The sequence below is a fragment of the Staurois parvus genome, unplaced genomic scaffold (genome assembly GCF_062004578.1).
Source record: "Staurois parvus isolate SC_StPar_1 unplaced genomic scaffold, SC_StPar_1.0 ptg000468l, whole genome shotgun sequence".
Classification (NCBI taxonomy): domain Eukaryota; kingdom Metazoa; phylum Chordata; class Amphibia; order Anura; family Ranidae; genus Staurois; species Staurois parvus.
In genome coordinates this window covers 5,827,531-5,846,885 of record NW_028318264.1, presented here as the reverse complement: position 1 = coordinate 5,846,885, position 19,355 = coordinate 5,827,531, and the positions used below count along the sequence as shown (strand labels likewise).

Genomic DNA, 19,355 nt, shown 5'->3' with positions numbered 1-19,355 from the left:
TGCTGCAGCCTATGAGTGCTTAAATCTCTTTTCCTCCAGACGTAAAGAGTGCCCCCTTGTCCTCTATGATGACCTCAGGGTGAATAACTCTACACCGAGTTCACTATATGAACCACTGATGTATTTATACATGGAGATCATATCCCCCTTAATCTCCTCTTCTCAAGAGAGAAAAAATTCAGTTCCTCTAAACTTTCCTCATAGCTGATCTTCTCCATACCTTGTATCAGTTTAGTTGCCCTTCTCTCCAGTTCCCCAATGTTCTTTTTGTGAATTGGTATTCAGGTAGGAAGTGAGTCACTAGGATGGGAGGTCCTTAGGAATGGGAAATAAAGTACGCAGGGACCGGAGATTGACTGTGAGGACACCCTGTAGGAGGGACGAAATGCATTGACGCTATTTCCGGTTTCCTGTGGCCTTGTGTGTTAATACCTTTTGAGGCTAAGCAAGGAATATATGTTTACAAGGCTTTTTTTATTATTGATTAAATGTAAGTGTAATATGTATTGTTGTTTATAGCTAAATAAATAGCTTAACAATATTACACTATCAGTGTCCTTTCTGCTTCCCTCTATGATACGCATGATCATTTATGGAATGTATTGATGGATTGCACCTATACTTCATAACCATGGGTCTGGCACTCTGACGATTCTGTGAGCACATTCCACCAGAAATAAGTGTTTTTGACTCTTAAGCCCACAAAGCTAGGAGTCCATCATATTTGGTGAGTGTGGAGTGCATAGCGTAGGGATCACTGAGCACTATGTGGTGAAAATTTTGTATCAAGGCACGGTATATTCATTTTTTTTTTCTTCTTCTGAGCACGTATTTTTTGGAGCATTCAAGCACACAGCATTTAATGTTATGGACTTTATTTGATTCTGTTTTTTGCACTGTGTTTATTATTATATATTATGTGTTAGTGTTATTGCACTTTATGAACAGCAACATTGTTTTAGCAGATTTAGACATTTATTGGTTTTATTTTGTTCACAAAATATAATATAGCCTGCTCTTTCGTTCGGGACCTTTCCCAATCATGTGACCGTCACGGCGGTCACATGATCCCTAAACCCCGCCTCCCGGCTTCTGAAACTCTTAAAGGGCCAGGAGGCGCCGGCGGGAAGGGGTTAAAGGATAAGTTCTCCTTCTCGGGCAGAATTTCACTTTTCATAATATATAGAAGAGTTTTCCAATGCCATTTCTGGCCCAGCCATCCCAATCTCTCACTTACGTCATCTACAGGACATTTACATTTTTGTCAGTTTATGTGATATTTTGAATGGATTTTCAGATTGCATCATTTCCTGTCAATGGTCTCTCAGCATTAACTTCCTGTAGGCCACTTCCCAGAAGCCTTCACTTCCTTGTTGCAACACAGAAGAGGGTGTGATGGGGTGTGTTCACTACTCTGGACCACACCTCCCTCATTAACCTCTTCATGCCGGCCGAACGCCAATGTGCAGCCTCCCAGCATCTGGGCCTAGATGCCGAGCGGCCGCACATTTGTGTTCTATTTAAAAAAGACAAATGTGCTGAGAGCGCGTACCCTGCGCGCTCCCAGCACACATGTTCAGTACTCACGGAAAGGTCCCGATCTCCTCTTTCGATCTGGATCTTTCCCGATCATGTGACCGCCGTAAGGACGTGTCACGGCGGTCACATGACCCTAAATCCCGCCCCACCTCCCGGCTTCTGAAACCCTTAAAGGGCCAGGAGGCGCCGGCACAAAGGGGTAAAAATACTACCTTCCTCCCATCAGCTATGCAGTACAAGAGCCTGTCTGATTTGATACAAATTGACAAGATTGTTTAGGTGTATCTTCCTATTCCATAGTTCTGGAAAAATCTAAAGGAAATTGTACAGAGACTGTACAATCAGATTGCATAGTGTATGGCCATCTTTATGCAAGTACATAGGAGGGAGTGGATGGAAACACTCAGTTGTCAGGCCACATTCACATCTCCACATGTGCTTTTTGGGAGTTTGGGCATTCTGGAGAGTTTTCACTTGTCACACTTAGGGCAGCCAACTGAACTGGCTGCCATACACACAACAATCACCCCAGAAAAGCTCCAGAACTTTTTGGAATGGAACACGGTGCGCTACCTCAATGTTTGGTGTGTTTGTCGCACTTGGGGTTCCTTTAACATGTAATAACAAGACAAACATGCATGCACATTTGCAGCATGTTTCTGAAACACATGGCAAAGCATGCATTTTCTGTGCAGATTGCCATGCATTCCGAAACGCACAGATGTGAATGGGGAGCCTCATTGTTCTGTGTAAACGCACCAATTTCCAGGCCTCAGTCACACCTAGACTAGAGGGAGCACACATAGAGCAGCCTATTGATCTCAATGGGCTGTGCTACACGTGGCAAAGTAGCTCATGGGGCATTATGATGTAATGTGTGTTTTACTGCATTTCTCAATCATATTTTCATGTGGCAAAACGTATCCTTGTTTCTGTGTTTGGTGTACCATTAACAATTAATTACATTGAAAGTGCAAGTAGTTAATTTTTGGTGTATAAAGGTGGTCATACACTTTACAATCTGATTGAACAATCTTTGTTCGATCTCCTTTAGATTTACTAAAACTATATAATAGGAGAACACAGCATTTATTCAATAACTCGGCCTGAGCCTGTCTATAGAGACGTTGGGGTAGACAGGCAAATGAACGTTGGGAGAGATCCTGGGGATGCTGTGAAAAATAGTTGATGGGTGAAGGGTGTGTACTAATTAGATCAGTGCAGGATGTGTGTGCTAATGAGATGAGCTGGTAACCTGCTCCTACCGCCTCCTCTGTCTACAATCCAGGAATTGAAAAACCATTCTAAGAAATTTACCAAAGGCTAAGGTAAGGCCTTGCTCTCCAGATCAAAGAGCTTGTATATTTCTGCAACTGTGATACAGTAATGGTATATTGGTGCAGAGGGGAGCTGAATTTTATAAAAAAAAAAGTGAACTTAGCCTTTAAGTATTTAACAATGCAACTTTTTATAGTGTAGGTAACTAATAAAACACATCCAACAATGTTTTATGCCAGGTTCTACATTGTAAAACTATTTATATGCATAACATTGCTTTATTTGTGCATATATTTATGACCAGTGTTCTGTATTCTGTACCATCTGAGTGTTTGTAACCACATTTCATACATTATGGAAGTTAAAAAATATATTATGTAACATTGCTTCAATGGTATTTGCACATTTCCATTTTTTTTTATTTTTGGAGCTTCTACTATGATTGTAGAAAAAAATTAAATTCTGAAAAGAACTGATTTCAAGAATGTAGAAGTTAGTTGTGGATAAAGTTTCACCAATATCAGGGCTGGGGTAGGGGGCATGTGCCACCTCAGGCCAGAGTCACCCTATCTGCACTACAGACATGCTGAAAATGAACTGTGCAATAGGTGCTGCTGATGGCTTCTGTGCCCACTGCCTCCTGTCAAACCTCAGATGCTGCTGTAAATGTTCCACATATAACAGTTGGTCTGGGGAATCTCCTTCTAGATTCAGTAAGGGTTATATCACTTTCCGAACTCAGAAGAGATTCTGTTCATTTTGGCTGTGCCTGCCCTACATGTACCTTTCTAGGGTTAAGGGAGGGGAGCGGTGATCATTAGGAACACGGGCGGTAACTTGGCAAGCCAGTTTCTTCAGCTGCACTTTGAAAATGTGTCTGGCAAAGGAACAAAACAAACAAAAAAAAACCTAATATCTCTAGTAAAGTGTATGTTACATATAAGGGATCATTTATACCACAACACGTGTGCCTTAATGACATGTATGGTGCACTGAGGTGCATAAAAAGCAGGTGCACTTTTTTAAAAAAGCAGTGCTTTGCAATACACAAAGCATGTGCATTGCAGAGTATATTCTCCATTTCACACCACCAAACTCTGTATTCTGAGCTGTACGCTCTGTATTATACATCCCTTAGGCTACATTCACACTAGCCTTGTTTGCTAGCGGCAGAAAGGCATTTGGGAAGCGTTTTTACCGCTTCCCAAACGCCTCGGACAATTCTGCCCATTGCAGCACATGGTGCTGTTGTAAGGGAAGCGGTAGTGTTGCGGTGCAGCAAAATGGACGCCTCTGGTCGAGTCAGGAGGCGTTGAAGCCTCCCACTCTAGTCTATGGTGCCGCTGAGCAAACGCGTGGTTGTGGGGCGTTTGCGGAGCGGTAACAACATGCAAACTTCATTATAGGCATTTGTGGGGCGTTTTTAATGCTCGGCAAACGCCTAGCAACCGCCGCTAAACCACGCATGTGGAGTTTGCTGAGCGTTTGATGAGCATTTGGCAAGTGTTGGTAAAACAGTCAAGTGTGAACGAGCCCTTAATCAGTACGGCGGGCTGTATGATTCACTTCCATATCACCACATTTTGTACATTCCCTATTCCATACCATTTTATTCTGTACACTGCACTATAGATTCCTTATCTGACACTGTCTCCATCTGTATGCTGTGCTGTGCATTTCCTATACCACCCTGCCTCGGTCTGTACATTCTCTATGTGAAACCACCTTATTCTATACACCGTGCTATGCACTACCTATTCCACATTGTCTCACTACCTGTACATTTAAATTGCTGTACCCATATTGCTTCATTCGGTATGCCGGGCTGTACATTGTTTATTCTCAAACATGCTCATTCTGTACACTGTGCTGTAGATTCTTCCACAATGCATCATTCTGTACACTGTGCTGTAGATTCTTCCACAATGCATCATTCTGTACACTGTGCTGTAGATTCTTCCACAATGCATCATTCTGTGCTTCTGCTTTTCCTGTGCCACACCACCTCAAACTGTATGCTGCACTGTACATTCCATATTGCCTCATTATGTAAATGGGGATGAACATTCCCTATTCTATCACCTCATATTGTATATTCCTTGTCCCACACTACCTCATTCTGTACACCCTGATGTGCATTCCCTGTTCCGCAACATCTCAGTCTGGAAATTCTGTATATTATCCCATTCCATAATTGTGCCTTTCAATTTGTTATTCACACTGCCCCTCCGGATATGCTTTGTATTTTTTAATTCAAACCCCAGTGACTGTATTTTAATACCAGGCTGCAAAATTATAATTGTACTTTCAAATTGCTTTGGCATGTAATAAGGCCCATAAGTATTATTATATTATTATACAGGATTTATATAGCGCCAACAGTTTGCTCAGCGCTTTACAATATAACATGAGACAATACAGCAACAATACAGTTCAATACAAGAGGGATAGGAGGGCTCTGCTCCTTGGAGCTTACAATCTAGGAGGGAGGGGCTAGTGGTACAAAAGGTAGTAACTGTGGGGATGGACTGGTTGGAAGAGTAGAAGATTCCATTATTAGCTGAGGGCAGGATAGGCTTCCCTGAAGAGATAGGTTTTCAGAGATCGCCTAAAAGTGAGCAGAGTAGGCGATAGTCTGATAAATTGGGGTAGAGAGTTCCAGAGGATGGGGGAAACTCTGGAGAAGTCCTGGAGATGAGCATGGGAGGAGGAGACAAGGGAGCTAGAGAGTAGGAGGTCTTGTGAGAGAGTACGGTTTGGGTGGTATTTGGAGACAAGATATAGAAGAGTTATACATGGCTTTATATGTTATTGTTAATGTTTTGAATTTTATCCGTTGGGCAATGGGAAGCCAGTGGAGGGATTGGCAGAGAGGGGTGGCAGATACAGAACGGTTAGTAAGGTGGATGAGTCTGGCAGCAGCATTCATGATAGACTGAAGAGGGGATAGCCTGCGATTAGATAGGCCAATGAGGAGGGAGTTACAATAGTCAAGGCGAGATATAACCAGGGAGTGAATAAGTTGCTTAGTGGTTTCTGAGGTTAGGAACGGCCGTATCTTGGAGATGTTGCGGAGGTGAAGTCTACAAGATTTGGACAGGGATTGGATTTGGGATTGAAAGGACAGATGGGAGTCCAGGATTACACCTAGTACCCTGGCATGAGTATTGTTGACCTTTCCAAGAAAAAGGCATACAAACAACATTGCTCAACTCAACTCTCCTTAACATTACAAATTGGGACTTACCATTGGTGTGGCTTCTGTGAAATCCATCAGAAGGTCACCTGGCTCTAATGTAAATGAACTGTTTGCTTTACTAGGACTCTGTAAAATAATTTTTTTTCATGAAAAACAGTGCAGTGTGTAGCACAACTGTAGTTATCTTTATGTTATACTAAACTATAATTACTGACTCACATATAAACATGTACAGTCAGGTCCATGAATATTGGGACATCAACACAATTCTAACATCTTCGGCTCTATACACCACCACAATGGATTTGAAATGAAACGAACAAGATGTGCTTTAACTACAGACTGTCAGCTTTAATTTGAGGGTATTTACATCCAAATCAGGTGAACGGTGTAGGAATTAAAACAGTTTGCATATGTGCCTCCCACTTGTTAAGGGACCAAAAGTAATGGGACAGAATAATAATCATAAATCAAACTTTCACTTTTTAATACTTGGTTGCAAATCCTTTGCAGTCAATTACAGCCTGAAGTCTGGAACGCATAGACATCACCAGACGCTGGGTTTCATCCCTGGTGATGCTCTGCCAGGCCTCTACTGCAACTGTATTCAGTTCCTGCTTGTTCTTGCGGCATTTTCCCTTCAGTTTTGTCTTCAGCAAGTGAAATGCATGCTCAATTGGATTCAGGTCAGGTGATTGACTTGGCCATTGCATAACATTCCACTTCTTTCCCTTAAAAAACTCTTTGGTTGCTTTTGCAGTATGCTTTGGGTCATTGTCCATCTGCACTGTGAAGCGGCGTCCAATGAGTTGTGAAGCATTTGGCTGAATATGAGCAGATAATATTGCCAAAACACTTCAGAATTCATCCTGCTGCTTTTGTCAGCAGTCACATCATCAAAAACAAGAGAACCAGTTCCACTGGCAGCCATACATGCCCACGCCATGACACTACCACCACCATGCTTCACTGATGAGGTGGTATGCTTAGGATCATGAGCAGTTCCTTTCCTTCTCCATACTCTTCTCTTCCCATCACTCTGGTACAAGTTGATCTCGGTCTCATCTGTCCATAGGATGTTGTTCCAGAACTGTGAAGGCATTTTTAGATGTCGTTTGGCAAACTCTAATCTGGCCTTCCTGTTTTTGAATCTCACCAATGGTTTACATCTTGTGGTGAACCCTCTGTATTCACTCTGGTGAAGTCTTCTCTTGATTGTTGACTTTGACACACATACAACTACCTCCTGGAGAGTGTTCTTGATCTGGCCAACTGTTGTGAAGGGTGTTTTCTTCACCAGGGAAAGAATTCTTCGGTCATCCACCACAGTTGTTTTCCGTGGTCTTCCGGGTCTTTTGGTGTTGCTGAGCTCACCGGTGCGTTCCTTCTTTTTAAGAATGTTCCAAACAGTTGTTTTGGCCACGCCTAATGTTTTTGCTATCTCTCTGATGGGTTTGTTTTGTTTGTTCAGCCTAATGATGGCTTGCTTCACTGATAGTGACAACTCTTTGGATCTCATCTTGAGAGTTGACACCAACAGATTCCAAATGCAAATAGCACACTTGAAATGAACTCTGGACCTTTTATCTGCTCATTGTAATTGGGATAATGAGGGAATAACACACACCTGGCCATGGAACAGCTGAGAAGCCAATTATCCCATTACTTTTGGTCCCTTAACAAGTGGGAGGCACGTATGCAAATTGTTGTAATTCCTACACCGTTCACCTGATTTGGATGTAAATACCCTCAAATTAAAGCTGACAGTCTGCAGTTAAAGCACATCTTGTTTGTTTCATTTCAAATCCATTGTGGTGGTGTATAGAGCCAAAAATGTTAGAATTGTGTCAATGTCCCAATATTTATGGACCTGACTGTATATGAAGTAAAGTACATTATTGGTTTCTATTGCATGCATACTAAAACATGACATCATAATACTGCTGGGAAGCATTAACTTGAACCAGTGGTCTCTGGCAGGGTCTCGCATGGGTATCAGACTTTTAAAGTGAAACTAAAGGAAAAACATATTTCTTTTTAGTTTTCGACAGAGTGGATAGGGATTAGAACACCTGTCAGGTTGGTATTGCTCTCTGCACGCCCGTTACGGAGATTCACCCTCTCTATTTGTCATGTACATTGTTATCATCGAAAGTGAAAACAAAACAAAATTCCAAATTCTGCGTTGTCCCAAGAACAGTGATAGAAGGGAAATCTTCCAATGGGAACACTAGTTCTGGTGACCCTTTTTTGACAACCACGGATTCCCTTAGTTTGGAGAGATTCCTCTCACTTCCTGTTTCGCCTATGGGACAGGAAGTGTAGGGAAATCTTTTCAATGAGACACAGATGGCAAAAAACTGACAAGGGTTATACCTCTTACTCAGGGGCGGACTGACCATTTGGAAACTCAGGCACTGCCCGAGGGCCCAGGGTCAGTAGGGGGCCCCATGAGATGCCCGGTACCTTTTTCATAGGCTTTTTTGAGTTTGGGCAAGGACACAGGGGCCCCATGATCCCCTATTGCCCGGAGGCCCCTTGAGTTGTCAGTCCGCCCCTGCTCTTACTCTATCTAAAATGAGAACGATTTGCCTGAAGTTCTACTTTGATGCAAACAACTTCTGGTAATATGCATCTAGTTTATGCATCCCAAAGCCCTGAAAATCCATTTTGCAAAAAAAGCATCAAGGGCTACTATAGTTGGTAAGTGGCTGCCCCTTTCTTCTTCTCTCTCAAACCCATTGGGGTTGATTTACTAAAGGCAAATAGACTGTGCACTGCAAGTGCACGTTGCACTAGATCTGAGGGGAACATGCAAGGAAAATAAAAAAACTGCATTTTTGCTTGCACGTGATTGTATGATAGAAATCAGCAGAGCTTAGCCTCATTTCATAGCTTCCCCTCAGATCTAAAGCAACAGTATATTTACCTTTAGTAAATGAACCCCACTAAATATAGCATGTTATTGTCAATCTCGGGCACATACAGAGAAGAGTTTCCATCCCTGCCCAAACTTTGTTTGTTGGTACAATACCATTCATTCAACTGCTAATATTTGATACCCTGTGTAGAATAAATCGCTCCTTAAAAAAAAAAAAAGAAAAAAAAAAAGTACATTCAAAAATGAACTTTGATTTTTTGGAAAATAGGAAATATTATAGGTAAAGAGCTGAAGGATATATACTTTGAGACACTAATGACTATTTCCTTTAACTACATAGACTTATTGCATGTCTAACCAAAACTTTTTAGATGGTGATTGAATGGAGAAGGATTCACCAGACAAGATGTGAGGGAAAATCTCCACACAGACAGAAATAGCAAACCTTTTTTGGTAGAGAAGGGGGCAGGGGCGGACTGACAACTCATGGGGCCCCCAGGCAATAGGGGATCATGGGGCCCCTGTGTCCTTGCCCACACTCAAAGCACATTCAAAAAATCCTATAAAAGTTACCTGGGGCATTTCATGGGGCCCTCTACTGACCCTGGGCCCTCGGGCAGTACCGAATGCTCAAATGGTCAGTCCGCCCCTGGTAGGGGGAGGTTGGAACCCCAGCCAGCTTTTCTTTGCTGTCTGTGTAGCCCCATAATACAAATTTTTTTTCTTACTTCCTGTCTAGTTAAACCATTGTCACCAGCTTGTGAGGGAAAGTTCACTAACCCACAGAGGTTCTAACACTTGCACACTCTCTTCTAAAAACTGAAAGTTTGGGCTGTACACACACTTCAAAAAGTTTATAACTCTAAAATGTAGAAGAATTGCTGTGATTTATACCTTCTCAACTGAGGAAGCCTGAGAATTTCCAGTGGAAGCCAGGAGAAGAGCAGCTCTATGCTCAGCAGCAGATTCAGCAGCTACTGCAGCCAGTGCTGGGGGAAGATCATCTTCATCACTATGATTACTGATAAAAAAAAATGAAAAAGTTATCACCACAAGTTCCTAAAAATCTCTCTCTTTTTAACCTTTCATATTAATATTATTTGAGTGAGCTTTTATTTTAAACCTTTGACTGCCATAACCATGCTGGTTCTCATTCTGGTTCAGATTGTTTGATATGGTACGTTTTTGCACGTGTACTGGCAAAATACTTTCAAATAGTTTACACACACTAATGTATATATAAAGTGCAGCGCTAAAATGAACAGAAAACAATGTTGAAAATCAATAGAAAGTCAATGCAATAATGAATGGGTATAGATGAATGACCCTTAATTAATCCAGAACCCTACACATATAAATATATATGAGTTCAGATGTAAATGTGATCCAAAAAGTCAATAAAGTGACTATAGTGCTCAGGTGCCATTAGGGTCCGGTATCCATGCAATAATGGTAAAGGTAATGCGCACACACCGGACACGCATGTTATATGCGCTTTTAATGTAAAAAACCCAGATGTCATCTGATAGTGGGTGGTCATCCCTCTACTGTTGGGTAGTATGAAGCTGGTGTGGGTGGTCCTCTTTCTTTAGGGGTCCCACTATATTCCTGGTGGGTAGTATCCCTCTGGGTGGGCAGACTTTCACTGTGTGGCAATGATCCATCCAGGAAATCGGTCTGTGGACTAAAGTACTCCCCCAGGGGGCGACAGACTTTTTGGATCACAATTTCATCTGAACTCATATATATTTATATGTGTAGGGTTCTGGATTAATTATGGGTCATTCATCTATACCCATTCATTATTGCATTGACTTTCTATTGATTTTCAACATTGTTTTCTGTTCATTTTAGCGCTGCACTTTATATATACATTGATGTTCTAGGGCAGGGGTGGGCAAACTTTTTGACTTGAGGGCCGCAATGGGTTCATATATTGGACCCGGGGGCCAGACCAAGAGTAGATGAATGATGTGTATGTGTCATCCATAGTAAGTATAGTAATATTCCCCCATAGTAAGCATAGTAATTCATCCCCCATAGTAATTAATCCCCCATATAGTATTTCATACCCCTTATAGTAATTCATCCCCCATAGTAATTCATCCCCCATAGTAATTCATCCCCCATATAGTAATTCATCCCCCATAGTAATTCATCCCCCATAGTAATTCATCCCCCATATAGTATTTAATCCCCCCTATAGTAATTCATCCCCCCCATAGTAATTCATCCCCCATAGTAATTCATCCCCCATATAGTAATTCATCCCCCATAGTAATTCATCCCCCATAGTAATTCATCCCCCATATAGTATTTAATCCCCCCTATAGTAATTCATCCCCCCTATAGTAATTCATTCCCCATATTAATTCATCCCCCATATTAAGTCCCCCCTGTGTCAATTCACTTACCTTTGCTCCGCGCGTTCCTCTCGCCGTGTTCCCGCGCCATTCCGGTGTAGCATGAAAATCTGTCTCCTATGAGGATCTGTCCCCCTCGACGTATCTGCGCATGTGCCAGTTTCAGGCATTAGCAGCCGATCGGCGATCTCCGGCACATGCGCAGATACGTCGAGGGGGACAGATCCTCATAGGAGACAGATTTTCATGCTACACCGGTCTTCAGGGCGGACTGTGAGAGGAGCCTAGCTCCCCTCGCGTTCGTCACGCTGCCCCGCCTACACACATCCTGACAGTATCACGCTCCGCGGGCTGGATTAAAAGGTCTGCCGGGCCGTATACGGCCCGCGGGCCGTAGTTTGCCTATTGCTGTTCTAGGGTGATATTGGTTACCTTTTTGTGCATAGCAGCTTGCTTTTATATATATTATGGCACTTTTACTCATTTTGTATACAGTTTACACACACTAGTCTGCCTTACTAGTCTAAAACTACCTGCTTCTAGCTTTTACTCTTTTTAAATAAGGATACAAGATGTAATGTCTAACAGTAACCACTCAAATCTCTCTTGCTGCACTCTAAATGGAATCTTGCACTTGCTGAGGTGCCGCCCTTGGTGGATCGGGGAATCTCGATGCTAGCATAAAAAAACAAAACAGGGCACACTCTCCTCATTCATTACCGTAATTATATGAAATTTATTTAAAAAAGAAAAAACATACTCACAAGCCAAAAAACATAATAAAAACAGAGACAAGAACTCAAAGGATGCCAGTCGAACGCCCTTCCTCAGAGCAATAGATGAAAACACCATGCATTGTGGAGAGGGAGTCCCAGGCTAGCCGAGAATCCAGTGCACATTGGATCGAGATGGGACTTAGGTGAGTATAAAGGGGACTGGGGGGGGGGGTTGCACAGAGGTTTTTTACCTTCATGCATGAAATGCACGAAAGTAAAAAACCTTGAGCCTTTAGAACCACTTTGAGGAACTTGGTAAAATGTTGTGGATTTTCATGTTTATATGATTTTTACATATCCAAGTCAATTAATAAGCCTCTAATTAGAGTGACCTGAAATCTGTTTAAATTATCTGTTTGCATAATTGTTATATTTTTATTATGTCTATCATAATTATTCCAATAACCACATTTTTCCAGTATGCCTACATTAAACCAAGGACTTCTTTCTCACAGTTCTTCTATATGATGCACATTGTTCTACTTCACAATGGCACATTGTTTTCTGCTTTGTACACAGAGGTGATTCAACAGTTTATGCAAAATTACTGAATGGGTCATTGTCCTTTTACTGGCCAAAATGATTTTCTTCCCTTGTTACATTTCACATTTTTTAATTATTTTACAAAATTTGTCCTTTTAATTTTGATTCAGAGTTAAAGAAGTGTCAGTTATTCTCATCGAGTGAAATTTCAGTTGATGTAATTTTATTTTGAGAGTTTGTATAACCTAACATGGAATTTAAATTATTTTGTAACAATTCAGGAAGCCATATCGTTTGTTTTTTTTATTTTATTTCATATTTTTATTTTTTTTAATATTTTGGTATCCCCCTAATAAAAAGGTATAGGCCAGTGATGCAAAAGTATATGTTCCTGTGAAATTACGTGACATACTGAGGTATAATTTTGGTTACAAACAAATTTTAGGGACTCCTTATTACTGCCTTAGAAAGTTCCCCTTGGAGAGTGCGATGAACAACTTGTGATTTTTTTTTTTCTACTGCATAATTCAGAGAGCCATTCCAACCATGCTGTTGACAATGATGTTTAACTCTAAATATTTAAATATCCTTTTAAGCAAGGTTGACAGCTCTGGTGAACTTTTACTGCCTTACCTGTTTAGCTGTTATGGTTCTGTTGTCTGATCATATTTGAGCACATCTGTGCAGTACGTTCAAATGTATTATGTCACACATTAGCGTGAATTTCATTACAGCAGTCCATTCATTAAAATGGGCTGCCGAAAAGCACATAGAAAGGGGCATGTACAATTTTTAGCAACACAGCACACTAATGCATACAGCAATGTTTTAGCATGCATTGCATTGTGGTGCACTGTGCAATAATGTGAGTCTGGCTTTAATGACTAGGGGGTCATTTATCTTTGTGGTCAGACCAACATTTACATCTTCATTATTTGTCTGCTTACATTTTAATGTTCCAGCTACTTTGCATTGCAAAAAGACAAATGGGGAAAAATTGTTGGAATATGTCACTTTTAACCTTTTAAACGCATTATTTTTTTTAACCGTTTCCATACCGGGCACTTTAATCCCCTTCCTGCCCAGGCCATTTTTCAGGTTTCTGCGCTCTCACACTTTGAATGACAATTGCGCGGTCATACAACATTGTACCCAAACTAAAATTGTATCATTTTCTTCACACAACTAGAGCTTTCTTTTGGTGGTATTTAATCACCACTGGTGTTTTTATTTTTTGCTAAATTAAAAAAAAAAGGCCAAATATTTTGAAAAAAAAACACGTTTTTCTTTGTTTCTGTTATAAACGTTTGCAAATAAATAATTGTTCTTCATAAACTTAGGCCGAGATGTATTCTGCTACATGTCTTTGGTGAAAATAACCCAAATTAGGATGTATTATTTAGTTTGTAGGAAAGTTATAGAGTTCACAAACTATGGTATAGATCTGAAAATTGATCAATCCTGAAGTACTGTCGGCCAATCTAATTTCTTGAGGTCCGAGAATGTCAGAACAGTACAGATATCCCCCAAATGACCCTTTTTGCAAACTAGACAGTCCGACGTACTTCATAAGAGGCATGGTGAGTTTTTTGAAGTTGTATTTTTTTTGTCATAATTTTTCGGAAAATTAAATAAAAAAAATTATTTTCACTATTTTTTTTTTTTTTACATACTGTCACCAGTGCAGTACAGCATCATCATATAACTGGCCTGGCGGTGATCAGGGACACTGACTGGCAGCAGGTCACATGGTATCGGTAATGGGGCCGGTACTCAGATCTGTCATCGGCCGTGTCCGAGGTACATATTTTATGGGGTTGCACTATGATCTATTCCCTTTATCTTTGATCATACACACCTTAATTCCACTGGATATCCGAGAGCATGTTCCCTTAAAGGGCCAGAACTAATAGCTACTAAGGATCGGCATTGGATAAGCAGAATCTGGTTTCATCCCTAAGCTTGTATGACCTATCTGTTAGGTCAGGGAAGAAGGTGAGTGCATGGTGCACCTACCCTGTGATGGGAAACACCATATATAGTTGGCACGGTGGAGTAATGCATATATGTTCACCATAATTTGGAGTCACATATAATGTGTTTAATGTGAGTGGATACTGTAACACATTGAATTTTTTGTTATATAAAACAGTGTTGCACTATGGTATGTTTTTGTTTTATTTTGCATGGATCTGCAGTTTAAAGAAGCATAATACGTGGAAGGAACACGTCACGGATCAGAAATTTGGAGACACATTTTCCTAATAAAGCATGTTTTTGGCCTATTATAATCTATAGGTCAATGGTCAAGGTGAGCAGGGAGTGGGGCCACAAGTCAAGCACGGTGTTGATTATGGCTATATGAATAACACTACATATACTGGATTGGACGTTTATGATCTGTTACATTTTTTTTTGGACTGTCACTTTGTTTCCAAAGCTTATGATTCTATTTATGATGAGATAGCGCACCCCATTTTTATAATTTATTTTTTTTCTTTCAAGATAGGGAGGTTACTAAAGACAAATATGCTGTGCAGTTGCTCTAGGTCTGAAGGGTAAGCTCTAGATTGAAAGGAAGTTATGCAGATTTCTATCATCCAATCATATGCAAGCAAAAATGCTGTTTTTAATTTTCCTTGCAGGTGATTGGATATTTTTAGCAAAGCAAAGCTTTACCTCATTTAGTAAGCTCTGCAGCAAGTGCACTTGCAGTGCACAGTATATTTGCCTTTAGTAAATCAACCCCAATGGGTGTACATGCATTTGACCAAGATAACTGGTATTTTGCTGTAACACAAAAGACATGTATATAGGCACACCACCCATTCAATGAACACCACAAGCTAAATCAGCAATGCTCTGTTGGCTATGAAGTATACTTATTTTTTAATAATTTTAGCACCTACTTTTATGCTAGAAAAATATACTAGGTGATTTGTGCACTCACTTGAGTGGACCCTATTAAAGCTAAGATGTGGCACTCAAACAAATTTGATAATAGTCACAAAATAATATTGCTCTACATAAGGATAAAGAGTAGCAAGCATATATTGAAAAAGTTTCACAACTCACAAACTATATTGTCTTGTCAACTTTTTTAATCTTGGTGGTCGGGTTTCTTGTTTGCTTGAGGATGATCCAGTAGATTGTGTACTCTCAGCACGGGTAGATGCTGGACTCCTGTGTAAGAGAGTACTTTTAATTAAAATTACATATGACGAGTACAGTATATACAAATAAGTATACAATGGGATACTGTCTATCCAGAAACTTCTGATACATCTACTCAGAGTAGGGTTCTCAAAATATAATGACCACCATACAATGACATAAATATGACAAATTATGACTGGGGGCTATGTGTTACTGCTGTGCTATTGGTAATTACATCTTATCAGTAAAGTCTATCTAACACTATATTTATGTTGCTGTATGTGTCCCCATTAGCGAAATTCACTTTCTCTTGTCCTGCTGAGGGGAAATCCAAAATTTTGAGTTCTCACCAAAACAGAAATAGAGGGGGCATTTTTTTAATGTGCATCAACATATTTGATTCAAAGTGTTTTTTCTAAAAATAAATATTCCTCTGTGTTTCATTTTAAAGTGTCCCACAAAATGCACTGACACACATCCTGTTCTACAGTATATGTTAAAGCAGATTGGAATACATATACATGTAGCAAATGCATGTCATTTTTAATATTATCTGTTTTATGAAAAAAATACTTTAACCTCCCTGGCGGTATGATTATTTCAGATTTTTGGTGCTGAAAGCGGTACCATTTTTTTGCATGGAAATATGTATTTTTTTTATTGTAGGCTGTAATTTTTAGGAAAAACTCACTGAAATCTGTCCGAACAAGAGTCTAGTAAACATCCCGGGTATGATAAAATTTGAAACACAAAATCATAAATTATAATTTAATAAATAATCATAAAAATAATATAAGAATAATAATAAATTTAATTCAATAATATAATCAAACCAAAAACACTGAAATGTGAAATAGAGCGCCAAGTTCGCACATTGCTGAGCTCAGTCGCAAAATCGTTTTCAGTGTCTGATGACGAATTTCCCCCACGAATCATTATCACTCAATTCTGCAAGTGGTTCTGATTTACTATCGCTGTTCTCTAGCTGATCTAAACCGCTTTTGACCTAAAGGGACACTTTTTGGACGCCATGGACATTTCTCAGTTTCCAGGCAGAAAGAACAGACAAAATGCAAGCAGGGCGCAGGACAAAGCACTAGGGACAAGATGTATGTGAAATTGGTTGAGACAGCAATGTTTTACTATGTAAAATGTAAAAAAAAAAAATGACATTTTTTAAAATTCTTAGATTTCCCGCCGCCGGCGGCGGCGGCGCCCGTACGTCCCGACGTCACAGGGACAGGACACAGAAGCCGGATGCTGGCATCGGCCGGAGGAGATGGCCGGGACGCTGCAGGGGACACATCGTGGGAGCGCAGGGTAAGGTAAGTGAAGAACACATGCCGGAGCAGTGCCGCAGGGTAAGCCCGAGTGTAGATCGGGGTTACCGCTTTTGGTACTGAAATGTTACCCCGAGCTACACTCGGGAATACCGCCAGGGAGGTTAATGTCACTTTAAAGTAGTTGTAAAGGACAAGAATAACAATAACAAACATGTCTATGCCTACCTGCTCTGTGAAATAGAATTACACAGAGCGGCCCTGATCTTTCTGTTCTTGGGTCCCCTGCTGGCGCTCCTGGTTCCTCCTCTCTTGCTGGTGCCCCCAATAGGAAGCATAGGGGCAGTCATGAAGGCTTGCTCCCGAGACCTGCTGCTGCATCCATCGACACAGAAGGTGGGACTCATCCCCGTCCCCACCCCTTGTCAGCGGAGTTGATAGACAGGAGCAGGAGCCAATGGCTCCAGCGGCTATTGATCCTCCAAGGGAAGAAGGACAAAGCCAGGAGAGCCGCAACTCATATGCACAGGGCTGGATCGTGATGGAGCTCGTGTAAGTGCATAGAATGCATTCAGGTACAAAAACCTTGAGGCTTTAGATCCACTTTAAGTGTTGAGTGTAGCTACGCTTCATGCTCCTTTGATGCTAAAATATGTATCCTGTTTGTGCCATTATGATGTAATGCATGTGTGCCCTTGTTAAGCACCAGTATGTTAGGACATGTATACTGTGCATAAAATATTGGCAACATAGAGACCATCCTAGCATTTCAAATAAAAGTTTAATTCAGAAATCTTCAGGTTTAATCACACGGTTCATCAGAGTAGAAAGGGCTCTGATGCAGCAAATCTACCTGGGATAGTTTAGTACTTAAAAGGAAAAACGTATTTTAAAAAGAGTGTGTTGACGTGCAAAATATCATTAAAATGACTGTATGGTGTATGTAAACACATTTTGTAACGTGTAACAGGCTGGCGTTCTGTCACTATAGAACAATGCAGTTAATCCCCACTTCAGCAGCAGGGATGAGCTCAGGAATAGTTCAGATCATAGTCTGAACCCACTTGAGCTATCCTACCAGGAAGCTGTTACCACCACCACCACCCGCCCTTCAGCTGCATGCATACATGCCCCTTGTATACATGTGGCTGCGGGCGAGGAGAAACCTTGGCAACGTATGACTGGTGGTGTTCAGTGACACGCTTCCTGGCTGGATAGCTCAGGTGGATGTGGAGCTTATCCCTATTCATCAATGAAAAAGTGTTGGATCAGGTGTAAGGTTCAATGGAGGCCGGCGGGTGTGGACACACAAAATGAAATCAGTGTAGCCAGACAGGGCTCCTCTCTTAGGAGAGTTATGCTGCAGGAGAAAGTAGCATACAGTATGTACAGACACACTAGTGGTGTGTCTGTATTCTGGACTGTCTTGCCATAAAGACAAGGCAACCTGAACAGGCCGTTGCCCAAGAGGTGATAAAGCCTATGAGAAAGCAGACTGAGGGACTGAGTAGTCCAGATTGCTTATAGAGGCTGTTCTTTGCTTTGTATTCTGTGTGCTGCTACACCTCTGTGTGGAAAACCTAATGTAGAAGAACATTCTTTTAAATGAAGGTGGTCCTAAAACCTTTATGTTCTACCCTTGACACTAAATATTTACAAATGTACCACTAAATGAATGAAGTCTTTTGCTATGAACTAGAAAACGCCATAACTGGTGATTGCTGTACAATAGCTGCTACATTGTCTTGCATTTATTCAAATCTACATTTAAACTGCTTTGATCAAGGTCCACACGTCATGGAATGGCTTTATATGTTACACACAATTGACCTGATTTACTATAAGAAAACACACGAGCTGGGAGAATTTTCTTTAGCATGTTTATTATGTTGATATGATCGATTGCAGGCCCAGCTGAAGTAGTTCTTTAATTTTTTAACTAAAGCATACATGTGTAGGGATGTCATCTTTTTACTAAATTCTTTGTATTTTGTGAATTTTGTAGTCAACGGTGAGATGTACACAGCCTAAACCTCAACAGGAGTGTCCTGCCAAGCTCAGGGTTTATGTCTTTGGCCACGTATTTTTTGAACTTGTTCCATCAGGGTGTGTTGGAGATATATATTCTGTGTTAAGGGTTTTGATGACCTACTTCAGAAGATCTAGGGAACCTGCTGTGCATGCTGGGAGAACTAGTAATAAACCTGAGCAGCTTCCTGTTCACGCATGGCAGGATGCAGGGATCTCCCTTCCCTGAAGATGCTTGGCTGCTGAAAGTAGAGAGCATATGGCCTAGGGGAAGCAAGCTACAAGTGTCCATCACATCTGAAGATGTAGTGAGGTACGGCTGAGTGGAAAGTTGTACACAGGAACCTTTCCATGCTGTCTTTCTCTGGATGT

At 40.9% G+C, this 19,355-nt stretch overlaps 1 protein-coding gene across 2 annotated transcripts in view; it reads right to left on the bottom strand.

Moving 5' to 3' along the window:
• Positions 1 to 19,355, bottom strand: part of EPB41L4B (erythrocyte membrane protein band 4.1 like 4B) — a 566,800-nt gene that overhangs the window by 57,348 nt on the left and 490,097 nt on the right. For both annotated transcript variants that reach the window (XM_089689066.1, XM_089689067.1), the window contains 3 exons: positions 15,595 to 15,702; positions 9,792 to 9,918; positions 6,065 to 6,142 (listed from right to left, as the gene is read on the bottom strand). In XM_089689066.1, coding sequence (XP_089545192.1) covers positions 6,065 to 6,142; positions 9,792 to 9,918; positions 15,595 to 15,702 — 313 coding nt within the window. The remainder of the gene's footprint in view (positions 1 to 6,064; positions 6,143 to 9,791; positions 9,919 to 15,594; positions 15,703 to 19,355) is intronic.